The 21,067-nt window shown below is 46.6% G+C and overlaps 1 protein-coding gene across 2 annotated transcripts in view; it reads left to right on the top strand.

Moving 5' to 3' along the window:
* Tmc5 (transmembrane channel like 5) overlaps nucleotides 1–21,067 on the top strand; it is an 82,136-nt gene that overhangs the window by 19,837 nt on the left and 41,232 nt on the right. The window contains exons 2-5 of one of the 2 annotated variants that reach the window (XM_028867912.2): nucleotides 5,239–6,071; nucleotides 8,297–8,412; nucleotides 12,608–12,697; nucleotides 19,850–19,949. In XM_028867912.2, coding sequence (XP_028723745.1) covers nucleotides 5,314–6,071; nucleotides 8,297–8,412; nucleotides 12,608–12,697; nucleotides 19,850–19,949 — 1,064 coding nt within the window. In that variant the 5' untranslated portion in view covers nucleotides 5,239–5,313. Of the gene's footprint in view, nucleotides 1–5,238; nucleotides 6,072–8,296; nucleotides 8,413–12,607; nucleotides 12,698–16,446; nucleotides 16,969–19,849; nucleotides 19,950–21,067 lie in introns of those variants that run through there. The other variant, XM_028867911.2, reaches the window with a different exon arrangement.

Genomic DNA, 21,067 nt, shown 5'->3' with positions numbered 1-21,067 from the left:
TTGGAACTGGAGTTACAGATGCTTGAGCTGCCATATGGGTGCTGGCTATAGAATCCAGTCCTCTGCAAGAGCAGCTGGCGCGCTTAACTGCTGAGCCACCTCTCTAGTTTTCTCTTCAGGGAAGATTTTTTTATTGGCACATATTCACTGTTCTCAGCGATGGGTTTGGTAAGACATTTTACCAAATATATCATGTACTTTAACCATATTCACCACCATTCTCTCCTTTTCCTCCCCTTCTCCTTCTTCTAAACCTCTTCCTTCCCCAGATCATCTTGCTTCTACTTCCATGCAGTGTGTGTGTGTGTGTGTGTGTGTGTGTGTGTGTGTGTGTGTGTGTGTGTAATTTTGTGTGTCTACATAAAACTCAAAATCTACAAATGAGAGAAAAATGTGATCTATCTACCTACCTAACCTGCCTACCTATCTATTGAGAAAAGGTCTTACTATGTATTCCTGACTGGCTTGGAACTTGCTATGTAGACCAGGCTGGCCTTAACCTTACAGAGATCCTCCTGCCTCTGTCTCCTAAGTGCTGGGATTAAAGGCATGTACCACTATGCCTTTATTTCCTTTTTTAAATATTTACTTTTTGTTTGTTTGAGACAGAGTCTCTCTACATAGCCCTGGCTGTCCTGGAACTCACTATGTAGACAAGGCTGGCCTGGAACTCAGAGATCCACCTGCCTCTGCCTCCTGAGTGCTAGGATTAAAGACGTACTACCATACCTGGATATTCCTTTCTTTAAAAAAATTTTCTTAATGTACATAAGTGGTTTTGCCTACATGTATGTATGTGCACCAGGTGCATGCCTGGTGCCCACAGAGGCCAGAAAAGGATATCAGATCCCCTGTAACTGGGGTTATAAGTGATTGTAAGTTACCATGTAGGTCATGGGAACTGGACCTGGGTCCTCTGGAAGAGCAGCAAGTGCTCTTAACCACAGAGCTATCTCTTTAACCCAGTGCTAATTCTTTGAATCTGACTTCTTTTGCTTAATATGATGACCTCTGGCTGCATGCATTTTTCTGTGGTTAAAAGAATTCCCTTCATCATCAAGGCTGTATAAAACCATTGTAGAGATTCACACATCAGTGACTAGAGGGGACCCTGGCGTCCCTTCAATTTTAGGCTCCTGAGGTTGTCAGTCCCTGTGTGCTTTATATGTGACCTTGGCTGATGGTGTCGCTCTGTTACCTGATCCCTCTGGAAGAGTTCTCATAACTCCTAGTTAGAAACTGATCCTCAGTAGCATGGCTGTCTTGCCAAGCTGACCTGCTTTCTGCTCACCTACCTCCCCTGCTCCTGTAACCTACCCTGATTTCTTTTAATCTTGGCTAATAAGAAGCTTAAAGCAAAATGTAGTTCTAGGCTGGGCAAGGTGGTGCATGCCTATAATCCCAGCACTCAGGAGACGGAGGCAGAAGGGTCAGGAGTTCAAGGCTAGGCTTTACTGCATTCTGTCTAGAAGCTAATCTGGATTACATACGACCCCATTTTACAAAACACCCAAAAAATTCTCTGTTGTTGTCATTATGACTACTTAGGAATTGTGTGGGATCACTCGTCGTCTGTTACAGGAACTACCTGTTTCTTTAATCATGTCCTGGTCTAGTCCACAGCTCCTAATTCTTCTAGAAGTTACCCAGGGCTCCATTATACAGAAGCACCAACGTTGCTCACTAGGGACTTCTGTTCCCTGAAGGCTGCCTGGGGATGGTGCTAAGATGTTACTATTGTTGTTAGGTGGGTGTGCAAACAGTTAGGTGCCCAGCCCAGCCAGCAAATGGGAACTAATGTCCTTTCTACATGACACCAAGTGCTGGTGTTCCTAACCACTTTCATTTTAGTATCACATCAACATTTAAGTCAGATAATACTTCCTGCCTTCACCTAGATTTTGTTTTTATTCATTCAGATTTTCTATGAATTAGATGCAAGAAAGTCAGAAGTATCTGTGAGCCCCAAACCTCGGTGTGTTTTTTTTTCCCTCTGCAGCTGGTGTTATGGGTATGGCTTCTGGTTTTGGTTTTCCTGGCCTTCCTTTCTTTCTTTCTTCTTTCTTTCTTTCTTTCTTTCTTTCTTTCTTTCTTCCTTCCTTCTTCTTTCTTTCTTTCTTTCTTTCTTTCTTTCTTTCTTTCTTTCTCTTCCTTCCTTCCTTTTCTTTTCTTTCTTCTCTTTTTTTCTTTTGAGACAGAGTCTTGCTGGTTAGCCAAGGCTGACCTCAAGCTCACAAGGTAGCCTAGGCTAGCCTGAAGCTTGTGATTTTCCTCCTCTGCTACCAAATCAAGCATCACAGTTCCCACACCTCCAGCCTTCATTTTCATTTTCATTTTAGGAGTAATATATTGACAAATATGTACACAGGTCTTAAGTGTACAACTGGACAGATATCTACACACACACACACACACACACACACACACACACACACACACACACGTCTATACCTCTAGGTATAGAATACACAAGATCATAACCCAGTTCCTTAGGGATACCCTCATGGAAGATCCTACTCATTGCCTGGCTCTTTCCTTCTCTGTGTCCAGTATTCCCACTAAAATCAGCACATGTTACTATTCTGATCTTGAACTGGGATGGATTTATACAGCATATGCTCTGTTGTGTTCGACCCTTTTATCTGTGGAAGTCATCCATGCTACCTCATGAACCAAAAGTTCAGTCTTCTTTATTACTGCATAGTGTTTTATCCTGTGAGCATGCCATAATTCATTTTCTCTTTCTGCTCTGGAATGACATCTGAGTTTTCAATTTTTGGGGTGCCTTGATAAAAAGTTTCTATGAAGGTCACATGACTTGTCATCTTTGGGTGGATATATTTATTTCTCTTGGGCTGGTCTACATATATCTTTTTATTTCCTGAATACACTAGTCCTTACTTGGATGTAAGTCGAGACCTTGGCCTTATGTAGCCCTTGGGAGTTCCTAGCATAGACATGGTAATTGGTACAAGGCAACAAATGAGTTCCAAACCATGTTAGGAGAGATAATTTGCAGCAAAGCTCAGCAGTAGGTCTTCATGGCAAGCACTCCAGTGTGTCTAAATGTCCCTGCTTGCAAAGGTCATGTTGTAGTCAAGATTCTTCTGTTTCATTGGCCAACAATCAGCAACTCGACCCTAAATTATGTCAAAAAGGGAATGCAATGATGCAGACATGTGGTGTTCACCTGCCTTGAGGTGTGACTGGATCCAGCGGCTGCACACACATCACCAGCACTCTTCTTTCTACGTTTCTTTTGGCCCTGCTCTCTCTCTGTGGGCATCACTTTTAGCAAGCCTTCCCACTGGTGACTAGTGGAAGCTTCAGGCTTAAATTGCCTGGCTACGATTCCAGCAACACAAAGTTTCTAGGATTGACTCTCTAGTTCTGCCTGGATGATTTGCCCGCTCCCCGGTCACGTGATCTGGAAGAAGACAATCTCCACATCCAGCCCACAGGGGCTTGGTGTAGGGAGGGGTGCTACTCAAGGAGACGCGTTTCCACAGCAGAGAACAACGGACACCAGGAAGGAAGAAAGGGGAGGAAAGCTGCTTCCCCTGGTGCTGAGCAGAATCGAGTCAGCCCGTAAACGTTCCGAAGGCACAGCTGAGGGGAGAGAGTTAATATTTTCTTAAGCTTTGGTTACTCAAAGCCGAACCCATGTCATTTACACAGAGATAAACTTGTATAAGTTTGCCAAGCTTTAAAAATCTTGTACTTCCTTCTTCGAAGGCATCCGCATTTACCTAATCATTCAGGCGTCAAACAGTGGAGGTGTGTTTGTGTTTTACTTTCCTTACTTCCCCCTACAGGCTTAGCAACAAACCCTGTTGACTCTTCTTGTGAACTTTCTCCTCTGTGTATTATTTTCTTCTTTACCCCCACTGACACCACACCAGTAGCTCCAAGCTGAGCTCTTACCTCCTTGGAAGAAGAGTATCTTCTCCTCAGCAAGTCCAGCCTAGATCCTTCAGAACTAATGGGATATGTGAGCCCACCCATTACTGAGCCAAAATCCTGTATCCAAAGAAATGGTGGATGTTAATTGGCTAGGCTGGGGTTACATGATCATTGTGCATTGTTGTACAATGCAGAGTTTCTGTATCACCTACGCTAAGTGGGAGTGGGGAAGACTTCTAGAAGAAATTGAGGCATTGTTGCTAGAGAAGGGACATCTAGAGAAAACTTTGTCACTTGATTAGAGAGTGCTCCCCATCTGAAGAGCTCATAGAACTGATAAAGTCACATTTTCAAACAATAACGGATCCCAACTGGTGTCTTCACCCTAGCCTTCTGTCTCGGTTCCATAGACTAATCCTCCTTTGCGCACGCGTGCTGATTTGTGCCTTTAACCCTAGACACACAGATCAACCAAAATTTCAAGGTTAGATGCAGTGGCTCACACCTGTAACCCCAGCATTGGGAGGCTGAGGCTAGAGGATTGTGAATTCCAGACCAGCCTGGGCTACACAGGGAGACTTGTTACAAACAAACAAACAAACAAACAAACAAGTAAACAGCTCAAAGATGTTCTGGTTCCGAGGGCTGGGACGAAGCTCGATTGGTAGAGTACTTGTCTAACTTGCACGAAGCCCCCATGGCTTAAGCCAGGCACCTTAGCACAAGTCTGTAGTCCTTGAACTTGAGCTCAAGGTCATCCTCTGCTACACAGTGTGCTCAAGGCCAGCCTGGGCTACATGAGACTCTGGCTTAAAAATTATTTTGTTTTTTTCTAGTCTTTGGTTAAGAACCCCCCCCCATCATACAGATTAATTATTAAAGATATAACTGTGTTTGTAGGTATCAATATCTTGAGAAAAGACACAGGTTTATTCTCTCCTCCATAGTAGTCTGAGCTCCATGCTTTGCTCAGGGGAGTTGCCCACAGCTCAGCTCGCCATATATTATGCTGTTGTTCCTATAGAGAGCACTGTCGTCCTCATGACCCAAGACCACCGTTCAACAGCTCTGTGCCGGCACACAGAAAGTAGAAAGCTGAGAAACGGGAATGACTTCAGTCCTCCAACAGTATGACCTGGAAGTTATAGATAATACTTCTGCTGGCCTGCCATTGAGCACTTTCAGAGCCTCCTCATAGGTGTGGGGAGGCTGCAAAATGCAGTCACTGTTCTTGGCACCTAAGCACCTAATTATCAGATATTGGAAGAAACCTAGCAATTTATGCAAGGGAAGAAGAAAAATAACTGACCTTTCCTTTCCTTTTTGGCTTTTTAGGTTAATAAAAAGGTCCCCGAGTTGCTCCAGAGGCGGTGATGCTTTAACACAACCGGTTGAAGACTCTACAGCATCATGTCTTCCTTTCACAGGAACAGCAGCTTTGAGGGACATGCTGACTACTCTGGCTATTCAGGGTCTCAGGATCATCTAGAATTTCCAGGTTCTCTGGACAATCCAGGCTTCCACCGTCCCAGGAACAACCCATATTCTTCCGGCTCTAGAACAAATCCAGACTACCCCAGCTCTCTAGTGGAAGCAGATTATCCCGGATCTCTAAGTAACACAGACTATCACAGCACCAGGAGTCCTTCATTCTCTGCACATTCCAGAACAAGGCCAGACTATCAGGAGTCTTTTCCTAAGCCAGACTATGATGACTTCCAGAGCAATCCCTACCGCACAGGCTCATCCCCAGAGGCTCACTACCCCAGCTCTCAGCACCATCCTGGTTTTTCAGGAGTCAGAAGCAGCATGAACTATGCAAGTTCCAGAACCAATCTAGGTTATTCGGGATCCTGGGAAGAACCAGACTACCCTGAAGCTCAGAGCAACTCTGGCCATCCTGGCCCCAGAGCCAATTCCAACCTGCCAGGCTCCAGAAGAGATGTAGGTTATGCTGGTTCCAGAATCAATTCTTACCGAGACACCTTGGAGGAACCCGATTACCCAGGTGCTGAGAATCAACCAAACTCTCCCCGCTTTTATGGAGAACCAGACTATCCTGGTGCTGAGAACTCAAAGAATGCTCCAGACTTTTGGGGAGAACCTGATTATCCAGGTGCTGAGGAAGATGATGGTTATGGCTCTTCCAAACTGGGAGTCATCAGGAGGTAAGTTCAAGTCTATCCCCCACATTGGGGTACTCATCAAGGCAGTGGGAGTTGGTCCACTGGTTTTGGTTAGGGACATACATTGATTACCTTTGTGTCTAAAATACCCAATGCAAACAAACAATGCCAACAATTCAAGCCCATGGTGTCTTGGTACTATGCTCTTGGGAAGAATGTCATGTCCACAGGAATATGTGGCAGAGGAGAGCTGTTCCTATCCTGGTGTGTGTGTGGTGGGGGGGAGTGAAACTGGGTGGATAGTTGGAGGTGCAGGGACAAAAGTCCTCCCCCAAGGACCCACCCCCAGTGAGCCACTTCCTCCAGTCAGATCTCATCTCCCAAAGTTTCCAGAAACCCCCAAACAGTGCCACTAGCTGAGGACCAAGCATTCAGCTCACCAGTCAGTGTGGGATAAAGGATTTCAGCTTCGGGAATTTTTGGTCACTGTTATCTGGTATAGCTTTAGAGCTTGACAGCATTATCTGGGTGCCATAGCTGGGCCAAATCTAATTTTCCTGGGCTCACTTTTCCAGAGGTCATGTCAAGAACATACTTCTTTTTTTGGTTAGTTTATTGTTGTTGTTAACCTATACGTTTTGCCACATGAAATTTTAACTGATACATGTCTTACTTTACATGTACCAATTCAATTATAATATTTATAAATTTGAGTTCTTTAAAAATGACTCTCTTGGAAGTGGTTTTTCATTTCCATAATGTAAGCACTTGGGAGGCTGAGGCAGGGGGATTGTGGCTTAAGGCTAGACTGGGTTATATAGTGAGACCCTTTCTCAAAACAAGGAAGGAAGAAAAGAAAAGGGGGGGGTGGAGGGAATGAGGGAGGGAAGGAGGAAGAAAAGAAGGAAGGAGGGAGGGAGGAAGGAGGGAGGGAGGGAAGAAATAAAGGAAGAGAGGGAGAAGAGGGGAAGGGAGGGGAGGAGCAGGAAGAAAAAAGAAATAACAAGACTCCAGTAGCTTGCATTTATCTCAAGGAACAAGGACACAGGAGTTGGTATGCAGCTATCAGATCAATGTCTTTAGGGCCTAGGTAGTGGATCTTCAGGACCAGGCCACAGATGTTACCTCTGACCCCCTGAGTCACCGTTCCAAGAGCCACCCTGATCCCATCAGTCCTCTTTTCATCTTTCACGGATCCTCCTAACCTGGGAGCCAGGCTGTGCCCCTTCACTTATGGACTGAGGAACAGGAAGCTACACAGTGCCAACACAAGAGCAAGGTGCCAGCCTGTGGGAGCCCGTTTTCGGGTTCCTCGTGGCTTTACCCAGCAGGTCCACATAGAGGGTGATTAGGACCAGGGGCCTGAGTGCAGGTGTCTGAGATGGTCTGCACTTGGCTGTGCTGGGGGAGGAGGTCTTTTGCTCTACCCCTTGGCGTCTCTATAAATACCCTGGGGCAGAGACAGTCGGGCCGTTGGAAAAGGTTCCAGGCCCTCTCGAGGCTATCCTTTATTTTCTGTTTATCTCCGCAATAAATCCTTTTATCTAATATTTCCTGATGCTCACACTCAAGAAAACTCTGGGGAGCTGTGGGGTTGGTGGGTAAACGCCCCACACCAGCCCCAGAGCAGCTGGTCCTGCTACTGTCCCCTCTCTACCTCAGAGCTGTGCTCCAAGTGACTTGACTTTAACTGTTCACTAGAATCACTCTGCTAACTGGAGTCCTTCAAAAATAATATAAGGAGGGTTATAGCGAGGGCTCAGCCGTTAAGAGCACTTCAGACTTTCTGCCACTGTAAACAACAACAACAACAAAAAAACTGACATAAACAAATTAAAGGAGAGAAGATGTATTTGGCTCATGGTTTCAAAAGTTTCAGCCCATTGTGGAGCAGAGAGCGTGGTGAAGTAGAATGCTTCACGTCATGGTGGCCAAGAAGCAGAGAGATGGGGAGAGGAAAAGAGAGGGGAGGGGCAGGGGGAGGGAGAGAGAGAATACACATTCAGGTTTGTTTTTCTCAGTTCCTCTTTGATTTCATTTGGGGTCCCCTTATGGGCAGTGCTGCCCTCATTCAGGGAGGGTCTGCCCCCTTAGATAATCCTCTCTGGAAATGACCTTCATAGACACGGAGGTGTGTCTTACGCATTTCCTAGGCCTTCTCAATCCAAATCAAGGTGATAATAAGATGGACCAGCACAGATAGCCATCCTCTGGGTAGTTCATGGTGTTCAGCAGAACAAATTCAATGGAATCTCTATTTCCTGCAGGAAGAATGGCCCCTTGGGCATGCTAGGGAGAGAGATTGAAGACTACCCTGAAGGCATTGAAATGGCATCCATGGCGATGGCAGGTCCACAGGACCACTCTCCTAGAAATGGCTATGGTAAGTATGTGTAAAGGTGACATTAGTGTCCCAGGAAGAAAGCAAAGGCAATGAATTAAGGCATGCCACAGCTGTGACACTGGCTCCTCCTCCCCTCGCATGCCCTGGCGTGCAGGAAGCCAGGTGCATCACTGAGAATTAAAGAGGAAGAGGGGAGGGGAGGGGAGGGAGGGGGCGAAGACAAAAAGGAAGTGGGGAGGAGGAAGAAGAGGAAGAGAGAGGGGAAATGGAAGGCAGCAGAGAAGGACCATCCAAGAACAGCACAGGATGTGGGTGCTGTGACGCTCAGGAGGAAGGTTAATAGGCTGGGGTGGGTGCTGGGAATGGTTTTGAAGGCAGCAGAGGGGAAGGGATGGGGTGCATCTCTCTGTGAGTGGATGCTCCTGGACTCATGCTCTGTGTGAAAGTACCACAAGTCAAAATGCATCGAATCCACTATGGAACCTCCTCATTCAGCACCATGCTGCGCTGAAGAATGCTTTGAGCTGTTTCCCTTGGTGATGTGTGGTCTGTCAGGGAGCTGCAGTTCACTGCCGCTACTCAGCATCATGGGCCAGGCAAATCTCTAGAGTGGAAATTTTCAAATTTATCAGGGTGAGGTGGGACACTTGTAATCCCAGCATTCTGTGGGGGGTGGGCGAAGGGCAGGAGGATCAGAAGTTCAAAGTCATTCTCAATTACATAGTTTGAGGCCAGCCTGGGCTACAAGAGACTCTGTCTCAAAAATTAAAAAATAAATATAAAAAAAGGAAGGAAAAGAGAATGTTACATTTCAATTTTTTTTTTTTTATGATGCTGAGTATTGAGCCCAGGGCCTCACACATACTAGGAAAATATCCAGTTTCCTATATTGCTGAGCACATTCCCAGCCTTTAAAGTAACAGATTTGAAATCTGGGTGTGGTGGCTCCCACCTTTGATTTCATCACTTGGAGGGCAGAGGCAGGTGGATCTCTGTGAGTCTGAGGCCAGCCTGGTCTCCATACTGAATTCCACAGCAGCCAGGGCTACACAGAGAAGCCCTGTCTCAGGCACAACAACAGACAACTGCAGTTCTGAAAGCTGATTTCTAGGGAGTCCGTATCACTTCCCTCCCCCACAAAGCTGAACAACCCAAGTGGAGTTGTGGTAATCCGGGGCATCTGTGCTGCTGAGAACACAGGCTGCCAGGAACTACGTCTGCAGAGGGCAGGGACACTAATTGCTCCGCCCGAGACCATCATAAACACGCTGTGCTTTGCATTCTCAACAGAGACAATGACAGTCCCAAGGAGGAGGGCGAGGGAGTTGAGGGGAGATCTTACTGTTCTTACTGTTCGGATGTCCTAAGCACAGGCACACACAGAGCACAGAGGCAGGTATCAAACATAGTTGTGACAATAAAATTTCACAGGAAGGACAGTGAGGGGGAAAGATCTCCAATTTTGCTTAAGGGACAAACTGAGGCTCAGAAGGAAAATGCCAGTGTCCCTCGACCACTAATTTGACAGCCAAGAGGAATCCAGGCTGACCCAGACCGTGACTCCCTGTTTCCCATGAACTGCTGCTGGGTAGAGTCAGGGCAGACATGGGTGGATGTCTGACAAAGACAAGTTAAGGGCTCGGGGAAAGGTTTGATGGGTAAATTGTTGGCTGTGCAACCACGAGGACCTGAGTTCAGATCCCCAGCCACCATGTACAAACCAGTGCTGGGGTGGTGCAACCCCAGCAATGGGGGCGGGGCACGGGCAGATCCCTAGAGCTCCACAGCCAGCCGGGCTAGCTGAATAGATGAGCTCCAAGCTCAGAGAGACCCTGTCTCGAAGAATAGGGTGGAGAGGTGACTGAGGAAAACATCTGATATCAATCTTTGAGCTTCACACACACACACACACACACACACACACACACACACACACACACACACAATGAAAAAAGTCAACGGTGGCTTCCTTCTCTGGGATCCTCTATAGGACAAAGGTCCCAGAGCCAGCCAACCCCTGGATTCCCAGTGTCCCTCCGTTGTGGTAAGCTCTTCACGTCTGAAGAACTCAGAACCATCTGTGTGTCCTCCAAGGCTCTTGGTGATTTTCCTAGTGTCATGGTGCCTGGCAAACAGTAGATGTGGGAGAAATGCTAGTTGAACTAGTAACAACTGTACTGAGTTGTATCTGCTACCTTTTGTGACAGGAATGCTCCATAACAAACAAACCCCCAAACCTAGAGGGTTGTTTTTTCACTTGGTATTTTGGTGTTGTTTGTTTGTTTGTTTGTTTGTTTGTTTGTTTTGAGACAGGGTCTCATTATGTAGCTCTGGCTGTCCTAGAACTCACTTTGTAGTCCAGGCTGGCCTGGAATTCACAGAGATCTATCTGTATGTAGTTGGCATTTATTTGGGAGCTACCAACCAGCTCCCAAATAAAGACACAGAGACTTATTATTAATTATGAATGCTCGGCCTTAGCTTAGGCTTGTCCCTCTCACTCTTTTAACATAATTTGACCTCTTTCTAGCCATCTACCTGCTGCCCAGGTGAGGTGCAGGGCTGGCTCTCTTGAGTGCTGCAGCTGGTGAGGGGCAGGATCAGCTCTCCCAAGTTCTGCAGAGGGGCGGAGGGGGCATCTTTCCCTCACCCACACCAGCACATGGCAGATGTGGGAGCAGGGCCAGCTCACCCAAGCTGCTGAGAACAGGGTCAGCTCTGCTGTGTTGCCCAGGTGAGGTATAGGACCTGTTCTCCCTGTAGCTGCAGCCAGTGAGGGGAGGAACCAACTCTGTGCAGCCCTGTCTCTCAGCCTTCAGTGGTAACAGAAGCCATGGACATCAACACAGACCGTGGCTGCAGCAGGGCCACAAACCCAGACATGGGCCTTGGCCACAGCTCAGGCCCACACATCACCATGGCCCCAGGTGGTAAGCAAACCACCCCCCTCAGCCTGCTCCTCACCACCTTCACCTTTTCAGATCTGCCTCTCTCCACAGGGCATGAACCATTCTCTCTCTCTCTCTCTCTCTCTCTCTCTCTCTCTCTCTCTCTCTTCCTCTCTTTCTCTTTCTCTCTTACTCCACCATATATTTTCTCATCATAATAGTGCCCAACCTTGTTGTGCCGGGCAGGCCCGTGTTTTCTCCCGGTGGCAGGCCGCCAGGGGGAGGTGTGTGGGTCTCCCCCTGCTCAGTTTTAATGGCTTATTTCAATATTTCAATGTCACATGTCTTAACAGATGGTTCCACCAGCAATCCTGTGTGAAAGTCAGATTGTTATCCCCATTTTACGGATTGTGACACTGAGGCTCAGAGGTGTTAAATGCCTGGGGCAAACAGCTGGCAGATAACAGGGCTGAGAATTACTCCCAAGCAAGGGGTTCTAGAGCCTCTGACAGTGTGCCCTTCCAAAGTGCCCTCATTCTATGTTGAGTCTGCCTTTCATCTTTAATGCGGATTGCATAAACATATGGGAATGTGACACTGTCCCACACATGCAGAGAGTGGACTCTGTCCCAAGGAAAATCAGGCCACACTTACTCCATGTGCGGTCACAAAACATTACAGCTTCAAGGAACCTTTGTGCTCACTTTTACAAGCAGTTTCAATGTGACTTATAACTTATTAACAAGTATAATCAGTTATAAAATGAAATAGGCTTAAAATGTAAGTATATAAACTTAAGTCTATGTGAAACACAGTTTTGTGAAATGTATTCAGTTACATAAGCATATCTTTGTGCTGGAATACAAGTATTAATTTTACAAAATATTTTTTGAGATTATATATATTATATATATATATATATATATATATATATATATATATATGGGTGTTTTGTCAGCATGTATGTCTGTACACCATATTTGTGCAGTGCCCTCAGAGGCAAAAGGTGGGCACCAAATCCCCTAGAACTGGAGTTACAGTTGGTTGTGAACTGCCATGTGTATTCTGGGATTCTGGGAACGAGACTCAGGTCCTCTGGAAGAGCAGCCAGTGCTCTTAACCACTGAGCCATCTCTCCACCCCTAACTAGTTTTAATTGTATGGTTTTTGTATTTTAATCCTAGTTTCTACCCAGGTCCTTAACCTCCAATCTTTAGGACCTCAAAAGCAAAGTTTTAGTATGAGTCGCCACCCTTCCTGGCCACTGTGAGCACATTCGGCCATCATGTGTTCCTCAGTGTCCAGTGGAGAAGGACTGATTGGCCATGTTCCCCTCCCTATTCCAGTGAATTCTGCTTATGAGAGAGGAAGTAGCCCTGCCTGTGCAGATGGAAACCTGCTGCTATGTGAGCGTGATTGGTACACATCACCCCAAGGTAAGACTTATGAATCATCCCAAAAAAGTCACCCTTGGGGAAGGACTGGGCTCAGGGCAACCCAGGTACTGGAGATGGCCATATCTTCAAGGCTCTTGGCCTTCTAATGGATGCTAAGAACATCTTAATGCAAGGTTAAGAACTTGATGCTTTATTTATCCCTAGGGTTTTCTCCCTGCCTCCCTCCCTCCACCTCTCCCTCCCTAGCTTCTTTCCCTCTTTTGCTGTGGGGATGAACCTGGGGTCTTATGAATGGGAAGCACACACTTCATCCTTGAACCAGAGCCTCAGTGCTTAGTTTCCTATTCGACGATGCATGCTTCCCAGCTAAGCATCAAGGGTACCTTCATTAGGAACCTTCTGGTTGTGGGCTGGGGAGATGGCCTAGTGGATCAAGGCCTGCTGTGCAGCAGTGAAGACTTGAGTTTGAATTCCAAGAACACACACACAGAAGAAGAAGAAGAAGAAGAAGAAGAAGAAGAAGAAGAAGAAGAAGAAGAAGAAGAAGAAGCATCATCTGGCTATGATGTCAAGTGCCTGGAACTCAGTGCTGTGCTGTGGGGCAGAGACAGGTGGATCCTGGGACCTCACTGGGTAACCAGTCTAGCCAAAATGACAAACTTCCGGTTCTGTTGAGACACCATGTCTCAAAAAATAAGATGGAGAGCGACAGAAGAAAGACATCCTGGCATCAGTCTCTGGCCTCCACACATGCCCACTCACACGGGTGAGTGCGCCCATGCACACACAGGTGCATACTTATTCACATACACACACATCTAAAAAAATCTTCTGGTTATAATGGAAACCCAGGTCAGATGGGCATTAATTAGCAGGGAATTTATTGGCTTATGGAGGAAGGGTGTAGGAAAATTTTGCTGAATATAGAAACCACGGCCTTAGAATCCGAAGCCAAGGCGGGGTCTGTTGGACTTATTACTCATCCATCTCTCACCTTTGCTTGGCTCAGCCTCTCTTTAAACTTGACTTTCATAGATGGCCATCAGACCCACAGATGCCCCCCAGCATAGTTATCCTTTAGAGGGAAGGCTTTTCTTTCCTGTTAGCTGTCCAGTGCTATGAGGATTACATGCCTACACTGAAATCAATATTTTTTATCATAAGATAGGGCCATCTGTCTCATGGACAATGTGTTTCTGGGGCCAAAGTCCACTGATAAAAAAACTGGGAAATAATAAAGCAACTTGCATAATGTTGAGATGTGGAAGTATGTAGACCAGTGGAAGACAGAAAGCTTTGTTTTCTTTTTCTTATTTGTATATGTTTGTGTATATGATATAAATATGTATATGAGTGTTTGAATGTGGTGTGTGTATGTGTGTGCGCGCGCGGGCGCATGCGTGCATGCACACACTTATAGAAGTCAGGGATTGACATCTTCCTCTATTGCTTCAACTTATATATTGAGGCAAAGACCCCCACTCCTTAAAACTACATTTTGGCCAGATGTTGCCGCACATAACTTTAATCCCAGCACTTTGGAGGCAGTGGCAGGTATGTCTCTGTGGGTTCAAAGCCAGCCTAGTCTACATTGCAAGTTCCAGGCTAGCCAGGGCAATATATTGAAACCTCATCACAAAAGTAAATAATAATATTTTTATGTATTTATTTATTTATTTATTTATGTGTGTGTGTGTGTGTGTGTGTGTGTGTGTGTGTGTGTGTACATGTATGGGGGTCAGAGGACAAACTTGGGGGAGTTGGTTCTCTCCTTCTACATTGTTGGTGCCCAGGACTGAACTCAGGTCATCAAGCTGGGCGGAAAGCCACTTTAATTGCTGAAGTATGTTCCCTGGCCTCATCGAAGAGACTTTTGGGGGATTCCTAGGTCCCATCTCTGCCTCCCAAGCACTAGACTTACAGGAGGCAAACATACTTACATTTACATGGTTATTGGGATTTGAACTCAAGTCTTTAGGCTTACCTGCTCACACACATCGAAACATCTCTCCTGAAAGATTGAAGGTTTTGAAGAATTAGGAAAGTCTAATTGTCCTCTTGTGTGGCAATGAGGGTTTTACTTGCAGACAGAGACCAATACTCCCCATGGAAGCCATCAGAGAGACATCAAAGAATGCCATCACAACGGCAAGCCTGTGAATAAAGAGGACAGAACACACAGGGTTATTGCAGTGCAAACTGAGGGACACATACCTGCTGCGCCCCCCTCCCCACCCCACCCTGTGACTTAAAGCTGTTTCTCTCTGCCAGTGTCATATCCTACCAGCAGTCTCCAGACTCACCCTTCCAGAACTTTCTTAAGCTAGAGTGTAACTTTTACAAGAGATAGATACTGCAGCCTGGCAGGATGCTGTCAGTGAAACAGAGATTGGCTTTAACTATTGGGGAAAGAATGCCATGACCATTGGACTGCTCTGTCCAGCCAGCATGAGGGTGGAAGAATAGACCCCCAGAGACAGAGGGGGGTGAAGAAATAGAAGACACAGCTTTTAATCTCCCTGTTTTCTGATTTTCAAATCACGTATCAGTTCATTAATAATGAACTTATGGATTCTGGTAACGCACCAAGAACTCCCTGGCACAGAGCAAGCGCTAGTAAGTACTCTCTAATTTGTGAATGAGTGATGAATGAATACACGTTAGCACCTGTTCCAGGAGGGGGCAAAGGAGAAACACTCAAGCTCTGCTTTTCTGGGTTCAGACCACCTCAGCTGGACCTTTCGCTCCACTGCTTTCTGACATCTTAGCCTTAGGCAAAATCCTCTGCATCGAGCCTCAGTTTTCTTAGCTATGAAATGGGGTAGTACTGAATATTGTACTCTGAAGTATCTGCCCTTGGTTAGGGCAGGTCTGGGTGACACCACTGACCACTGTGGGAGGAGATAGGAAGTTCTTGTCTAGTCCTGACATTAAATAGGAGTCAGTGGAGCAAGTGTTTCCAATCCATCTCTCTGCCCTCAGTTTGGTCCACCGGAAAATGAGCCAATTGGTCCAGGTTACTTTTCAGTCAGTTCTGTTCACATCTCTGGCACTGAGGCCGAACAAGGGCTTGGTGACAAAGAACTTATTTTTCTCGAGGGACAGGAGGAGTGGAGGGAGCAGTTCAATAGAGAAGCTATCCCATGATGCCCTCAAGGACTGAGTCTCCCTCACTCTGCCCATCATCCTTAGCAAATGAATATCAACTTAATCGTTTTCAAAACCAAAGACACAAAGGCAGAAGGGTGGTGAAGAGCAAACGGCAAGCAAACCAACTTTTTAAAAGCCCATTCCTAAAAGCTGCTTTCTCATTGGCAAGAACCGGATCACATGGCTACCCTTTTCTGCAAAGGAAGCTGGGAGAATCTTAACTGAGCACCGTGTCTGAACAGGAGATGAAGCTTCTGCCAGCATGAGGAGGATGGCTATTAGAAGGCAGACCTGAGATGGTCAAGAGATAATAATAATTATGAACTCACCGGGGTTCATATAGAAATACATTTAGTTATTGATGTGTGCAGTCTCCTGTGTGGAAATCAAGGAGAAACTTGCAGAGATCGGTTCTGTCCTTCCACCGTGTGGGGATTAAACACAGGTCATTAGTCTTGGCAGCAAGCACCTTGACTCACTGAGCCGACTCACTGCCCCAAAATGTGCATATAAAAGGATGACTGTAAAACTGAGAAGAAAGCCTTGTCCTGTGATTACAAGTCATTTAGAAGACTCCCCACATTCTGTTTCTAGAACCCCATTGTCTTTAATGAAGGGTTCTGTTTATAATTTATCACTTAGCTACCAAGGCAGAATTCTCTGTAGGGAAACACGTCTCCTCCTGAGGAAGCCCTCAGGGGATAGAGGCAGGAAGTCATATTGTAATTTGTGTGGCGCTCCTCGTGAATGGGGTATCCTTTCTCCAATGTCCCTGGCGGGCCCAACCATGCCAGTGTGAGTGCTTATGAGGCCTTTGATGGCCAATCCTGTGAAGCACACGACTCATCAGAGGCCAGAAATGCTGTCAGATGACCAAGTAAATGAAATCATCATAGAAGTGGAGAATGTTCCATCGGGAGTCCAAAGACATCTAGCCTCAAATCAGATTTTTCTAAGAAAGTCATCAGCAAACTCCACCTTTGACATGGTTTCATCATCAGTGGTGGACACCATAGACAGTCAGATCTTCAGCAATGGGAATGACAGAAAGCACCGGTTGTTGAGATTTTCATCTCTGAATGAATCAATTTCTCAGAGCCATCATGGCCCAGAGTGCCTGGGCATGGATGAAACCTGTAGTTTCCATGAAACTGTTCAAGGTATGGAACACTCGGGAAAAGTTACAGAAGTAGCTTTAAGGTTGTCTACAGGTTATTGTTGTTTAAGTGTGTGTGTGTGTGTGTGTGTGTGTGTGTGTGTGTGTGTGTGTATATACATGTATGTGTACATATGCATGTGTGGAGGTCAGAGGACAGCTTTGGGAAGTCAGTTCTCTCTTACCTTTCCCTGGGGTCCAGCTTCTGGGGATTGAACTCAGGGCATCAGGCTTTCACAGCAAGGGCTTTTACCTGCTGGGTCTTGCTGGCCTCTGCACTCTATTTTTTGAGACAGGGTCTTTTCCTGAATCTTCAGCCCCCGGAGTCAGCTAGACTGGCTGGCTAGTCAACCCCAGGACTCCTTCTGTGTCGGCCTCCCCATCTCTGGGGTGATGAGTGTGTGGTGCTGGGCCCAGCTTTTTACACGGTCTCTGGGGGTCCAAAGTCAGATACTCACACTCCTGTGGTGAGCACCTGACCCACTAACCCATCTCTGTTGCTTTTAAAAAGTTTTTAAAATATCAAGTAATTTTCAAGGGGCACCGTCAGTAATCTAAAGGGTGTTGGAGATGAAGAGTGTCACTCTGAGACCTGCCTACTGAGCGCTGCTTTTCCAGGCAACCTTACCTCTTGTGCCTGAAGTTCAACCTTCAAGTTTAGCTTTGTGAGGCACTGAATTTAGTTACATTTTCTTGTACTCTGCACCTTTGAGGCAGGGCTTAATGAGGAGACTGAGGCTCAGGAAGCGTCATTGTCACCATGGTTTCATGGGACAAGACAAGATGCCTCATGGCTAGGTTCATCCTGAGCCCGGATCTTAGCTGAGACCTGCTGGTCTCTGAGCTCCCGAGGCCAACATAAATGCCGTTTCTCTCTCACCCCGTACTACTTCAGACATAGGCCTGGGGCTGGGGCTCAGTTGGTGGAGTGTTTGCCTAGCGTTTCAAAATCCGTGGGCTCTACGCCAGCACCCTATGCACGGGACATGGTGGTATGTATCCGTGGTCCTGGCACTCATGAGGTAAAGGAAGGGGGATCAGAGTTCAGGGTCATCTTTAGCTATGTAGGAAGTTGGAGACCAGCTTGAGTTTCATGAGATCTTAGACAAGACATTCTTTCAATGTTTTTGTTCTAGGTATAAAGTCTAGCCTGTGCCAGTAATTGCTAGGAGAAGGGGAGATGTACCCACACCCAACCCTTTACAAATGGTCAGGGCATCCTTGCTCACACTGCCTGTCCCTCCCCTGTTACTCTGCGTTGTCCCTCCCCTCCCCTCCCCTCCCCTCCCCTCCCCTCCTCTCCCCTCCCCTCCCCTCTGTCTTGCCTATCCTGCACAGGGAAGGCAAAAGCTCCTCCTTTTCACCAGAGTAAGTTGTTGCCCATTGAGGAGCCCCCTTCTACTTCTATGAGCCCAGGGCTTCCTCTACCTCTATGAGCCCAGGGCTTCCTCTACCTCTATGAGCCCAGGGCTTCCTCTGAGGCTTTCTGGCTCCATGTTGTGTCTGAGCCTGAGGAGCATCCCACACCTGCACCTCAGCAGGGCATCCATCCAACCAGTCACACTCACTGTTAGCAGATGGTCACAGCAGCTCGGAGCTACACCTGACACACACTATCCAGAGGAAGAAAGGTGGTCTTTTGCCTGCCCCTTTTGTGTAGAAAAAAGAAATTCTTTCCCAGAAACTTCAGCCAACAGTACATCACACTTTCTTTTTTTGATCTTGGGAAAAACAGAAGTATTGGATTAGAATAATCTAAATGTTTGTTTTGATTTTGAGCACACATGTATGCACACACACATAGACACACACACACACACACACACACACACACACACATCTTCTGGTCATGCCCATTTGTGGCTTTGTTTTTTGAGATAGGGTCCCACCATGTAGCTCTAGCTGACCTGGAAGTCACTATGTAGACCAGGCTGGCCTTGAACTTACAGGGATCCACCTGCCTCTGCCTCCTGAGTTTAGGGATTAAAAGTTTGCACCCCTTTGAAAGGCCCCAGTCGTGATTTTCGGAATCCCTGAGTCTCTGTTATCACCTTTATCAGTCCATTTGGTGCTGTGTGTCCATTGTTTGGCACTGGGAGACTGAGGGAACAGAACCACCAGCTCCAGGCCATCGTGGGCTATAGAGAGAACAAGAGTCTGTCTTCAAATAAATCATGCTCTAGTTTCAATACCATACCTGACTGATTGATTAATTTATTTATGGGAGTGTGCAGGACAGACTCTCACTGGGTAACTTAGAAAAGAAGGCCTTTATTTGGGATTGCAGTTCATGGGGTTAAGAGTCAGCCATAGCAGGGAAGCATGACCGTAAAGAGCAGGCATGGCGACTGGAATAGGAAGCTGAGTGCTCACATCTGGAACTAAGAGCAGGAAGTAGAGAGTGCTAACTGAGAATGGTTTAAGTCTTTAAGCTCTCGAAGCCTCCACCCACTCTGTGGTGTACTTCCTTCAACAGGGCCACACCTCCTCAGCCTCCCCAAACAGTGCCACCAACTGGAGAACAAATATTCAAATGCCTGAAACTATGGGGAAGATCTCACTCAAACCTAGATTGGCCTTGAATTCACTATGGAGCCCAGGCTAGCTTGGCTGTGAACTCACTGTGGAGCCCAGGCTAGCTTGGCCATGAACTCACTGTGGAGCCCAGGCTAGCTTGGCCATGAACTCACTGTGGAGTCCAGGCTAGCTTGGCCATGAACTCACTATGGAGCTCAGGATAGCTCTGGGCTTTCTATCTTGCCTCTGCTTCCCAATTCTGGGATTGTAGACATGCACTGCCAAGTCTCGCTCCAGTTTTAGCTTTTAAAATGTTAAGACTGTGTTAAAGAAATAAGAAACAGAACTCTGTTCATTTTCTTCTGCAGGACAAAAACTAATTGCGTCCCTGGTTCCCATGACATCCAGAGACAGAATCAAAACCATCAGGAACCAGCCGAGGACCATGAAAGAGAAGAGAGAGCTTAGGTGTGGCCTTTGTTCTTACCTGGGAGACTCAGTCTACTGCTTTTATCCCATCTCAAAAAGATAAGAAATGAATAATACAGGAGACAGTTCTTCTGTAAGAGAAAGCTTTACAGGGTGGAAAACCCCACCCCTACCCTGTAGGGTTTCTTATGTAGCATTATCTGGCCTCAAATTCAGGATCCTCCTGCATCAGCCTTCAAAGTGCAGAAATAAAGGTGTGTATCACACCCAGGTCTTTGCTTTTTATTGGTATAGGCTCTATGGCCCAGACTGGCCTTGAATTTGCTATATAACCAAAGATTGTCCTGAACTCCTGATCCTCCTGCCTCTACTTCATAAGCGCTAGGATTAATAGACACATGCCTAGCCATGCACCGCTTGCTAAAGGCTGGGTCTTGACCTGTCTACCTAGGGGGCATGTGCACCGTGGTCCATGACTACTCCCAAAGAGGATTCTCTGGAGAAAAACAAGTCTCCAGTGTGGTAGAGTTACCACTGCCTGGGCCAGGTACTTGCTTAAGTTAGCTTCCCTAAAAGATAAGGCATGTTCTGAAAAGGGCAGTCCCCTCTTAAAGCCCAGACCCTAGGGTAACCAGAGAGATGCATCGGGCAAAACCTCCAAAATCTCTGACTCAAATGTCTTCGTGTCACCAAAGGCAAGGGAAGTCTGAGAACCTGACACAGAGGAGAGGATTCTAAAGAGGCAGGATAGCAAATGCAATGTGCAGGGCCTGAGCAGGCAGGGAGGAGAAACTGGGAAACTCCGAAGCAAGCGTCTGGATTTAAGTATCAGAATACACACGTGCTGGCTTCGTTTTGACAAGCCTACTGTATTAGTTACTTTTCTATGGCTGTGAAGAAACACCATGACCAGGCTACTCACAGAAGAGTTTATTTGGGATTGTGGTTCTAGAAGGTAAGGGTCATGATGGCAGATGGAAGGCATGGTGGCTGGAGCGGTAGCTGAAAGCTCACATCTTGAACCACAAGAAAGCGGAGACAGCGAACTGAGAATGGCCTGAGACTTTGAAACCTCAGAGCCCACCCACAGTGATGTACTTCATTCAGCAAGGTCACACTTCCCAAAGCGTAGTGCTAACTGGGAACCAAATATTCAA

Source organism: Peromyscus leucopus, chromosome 1 (genome assembly GCF_004664715.2).
Source record: "Peromyscus leucopus breed LL Stock chromosome 1, UCI_PerLeu_2.1, whole genome shotgun sequence".
NCBI classification, from domain to species: Eukaryota; Metazoa; Chordata; class Mammalia; order Rodentia; family Cricetidae; genus Peromyscus; species Peromyscus leucopus.
The sequence above is the reverse complement of the archived record's forward strand: the minus strand, read 5'-3'. Positions and strand labels throughout refer to the sequence as shown.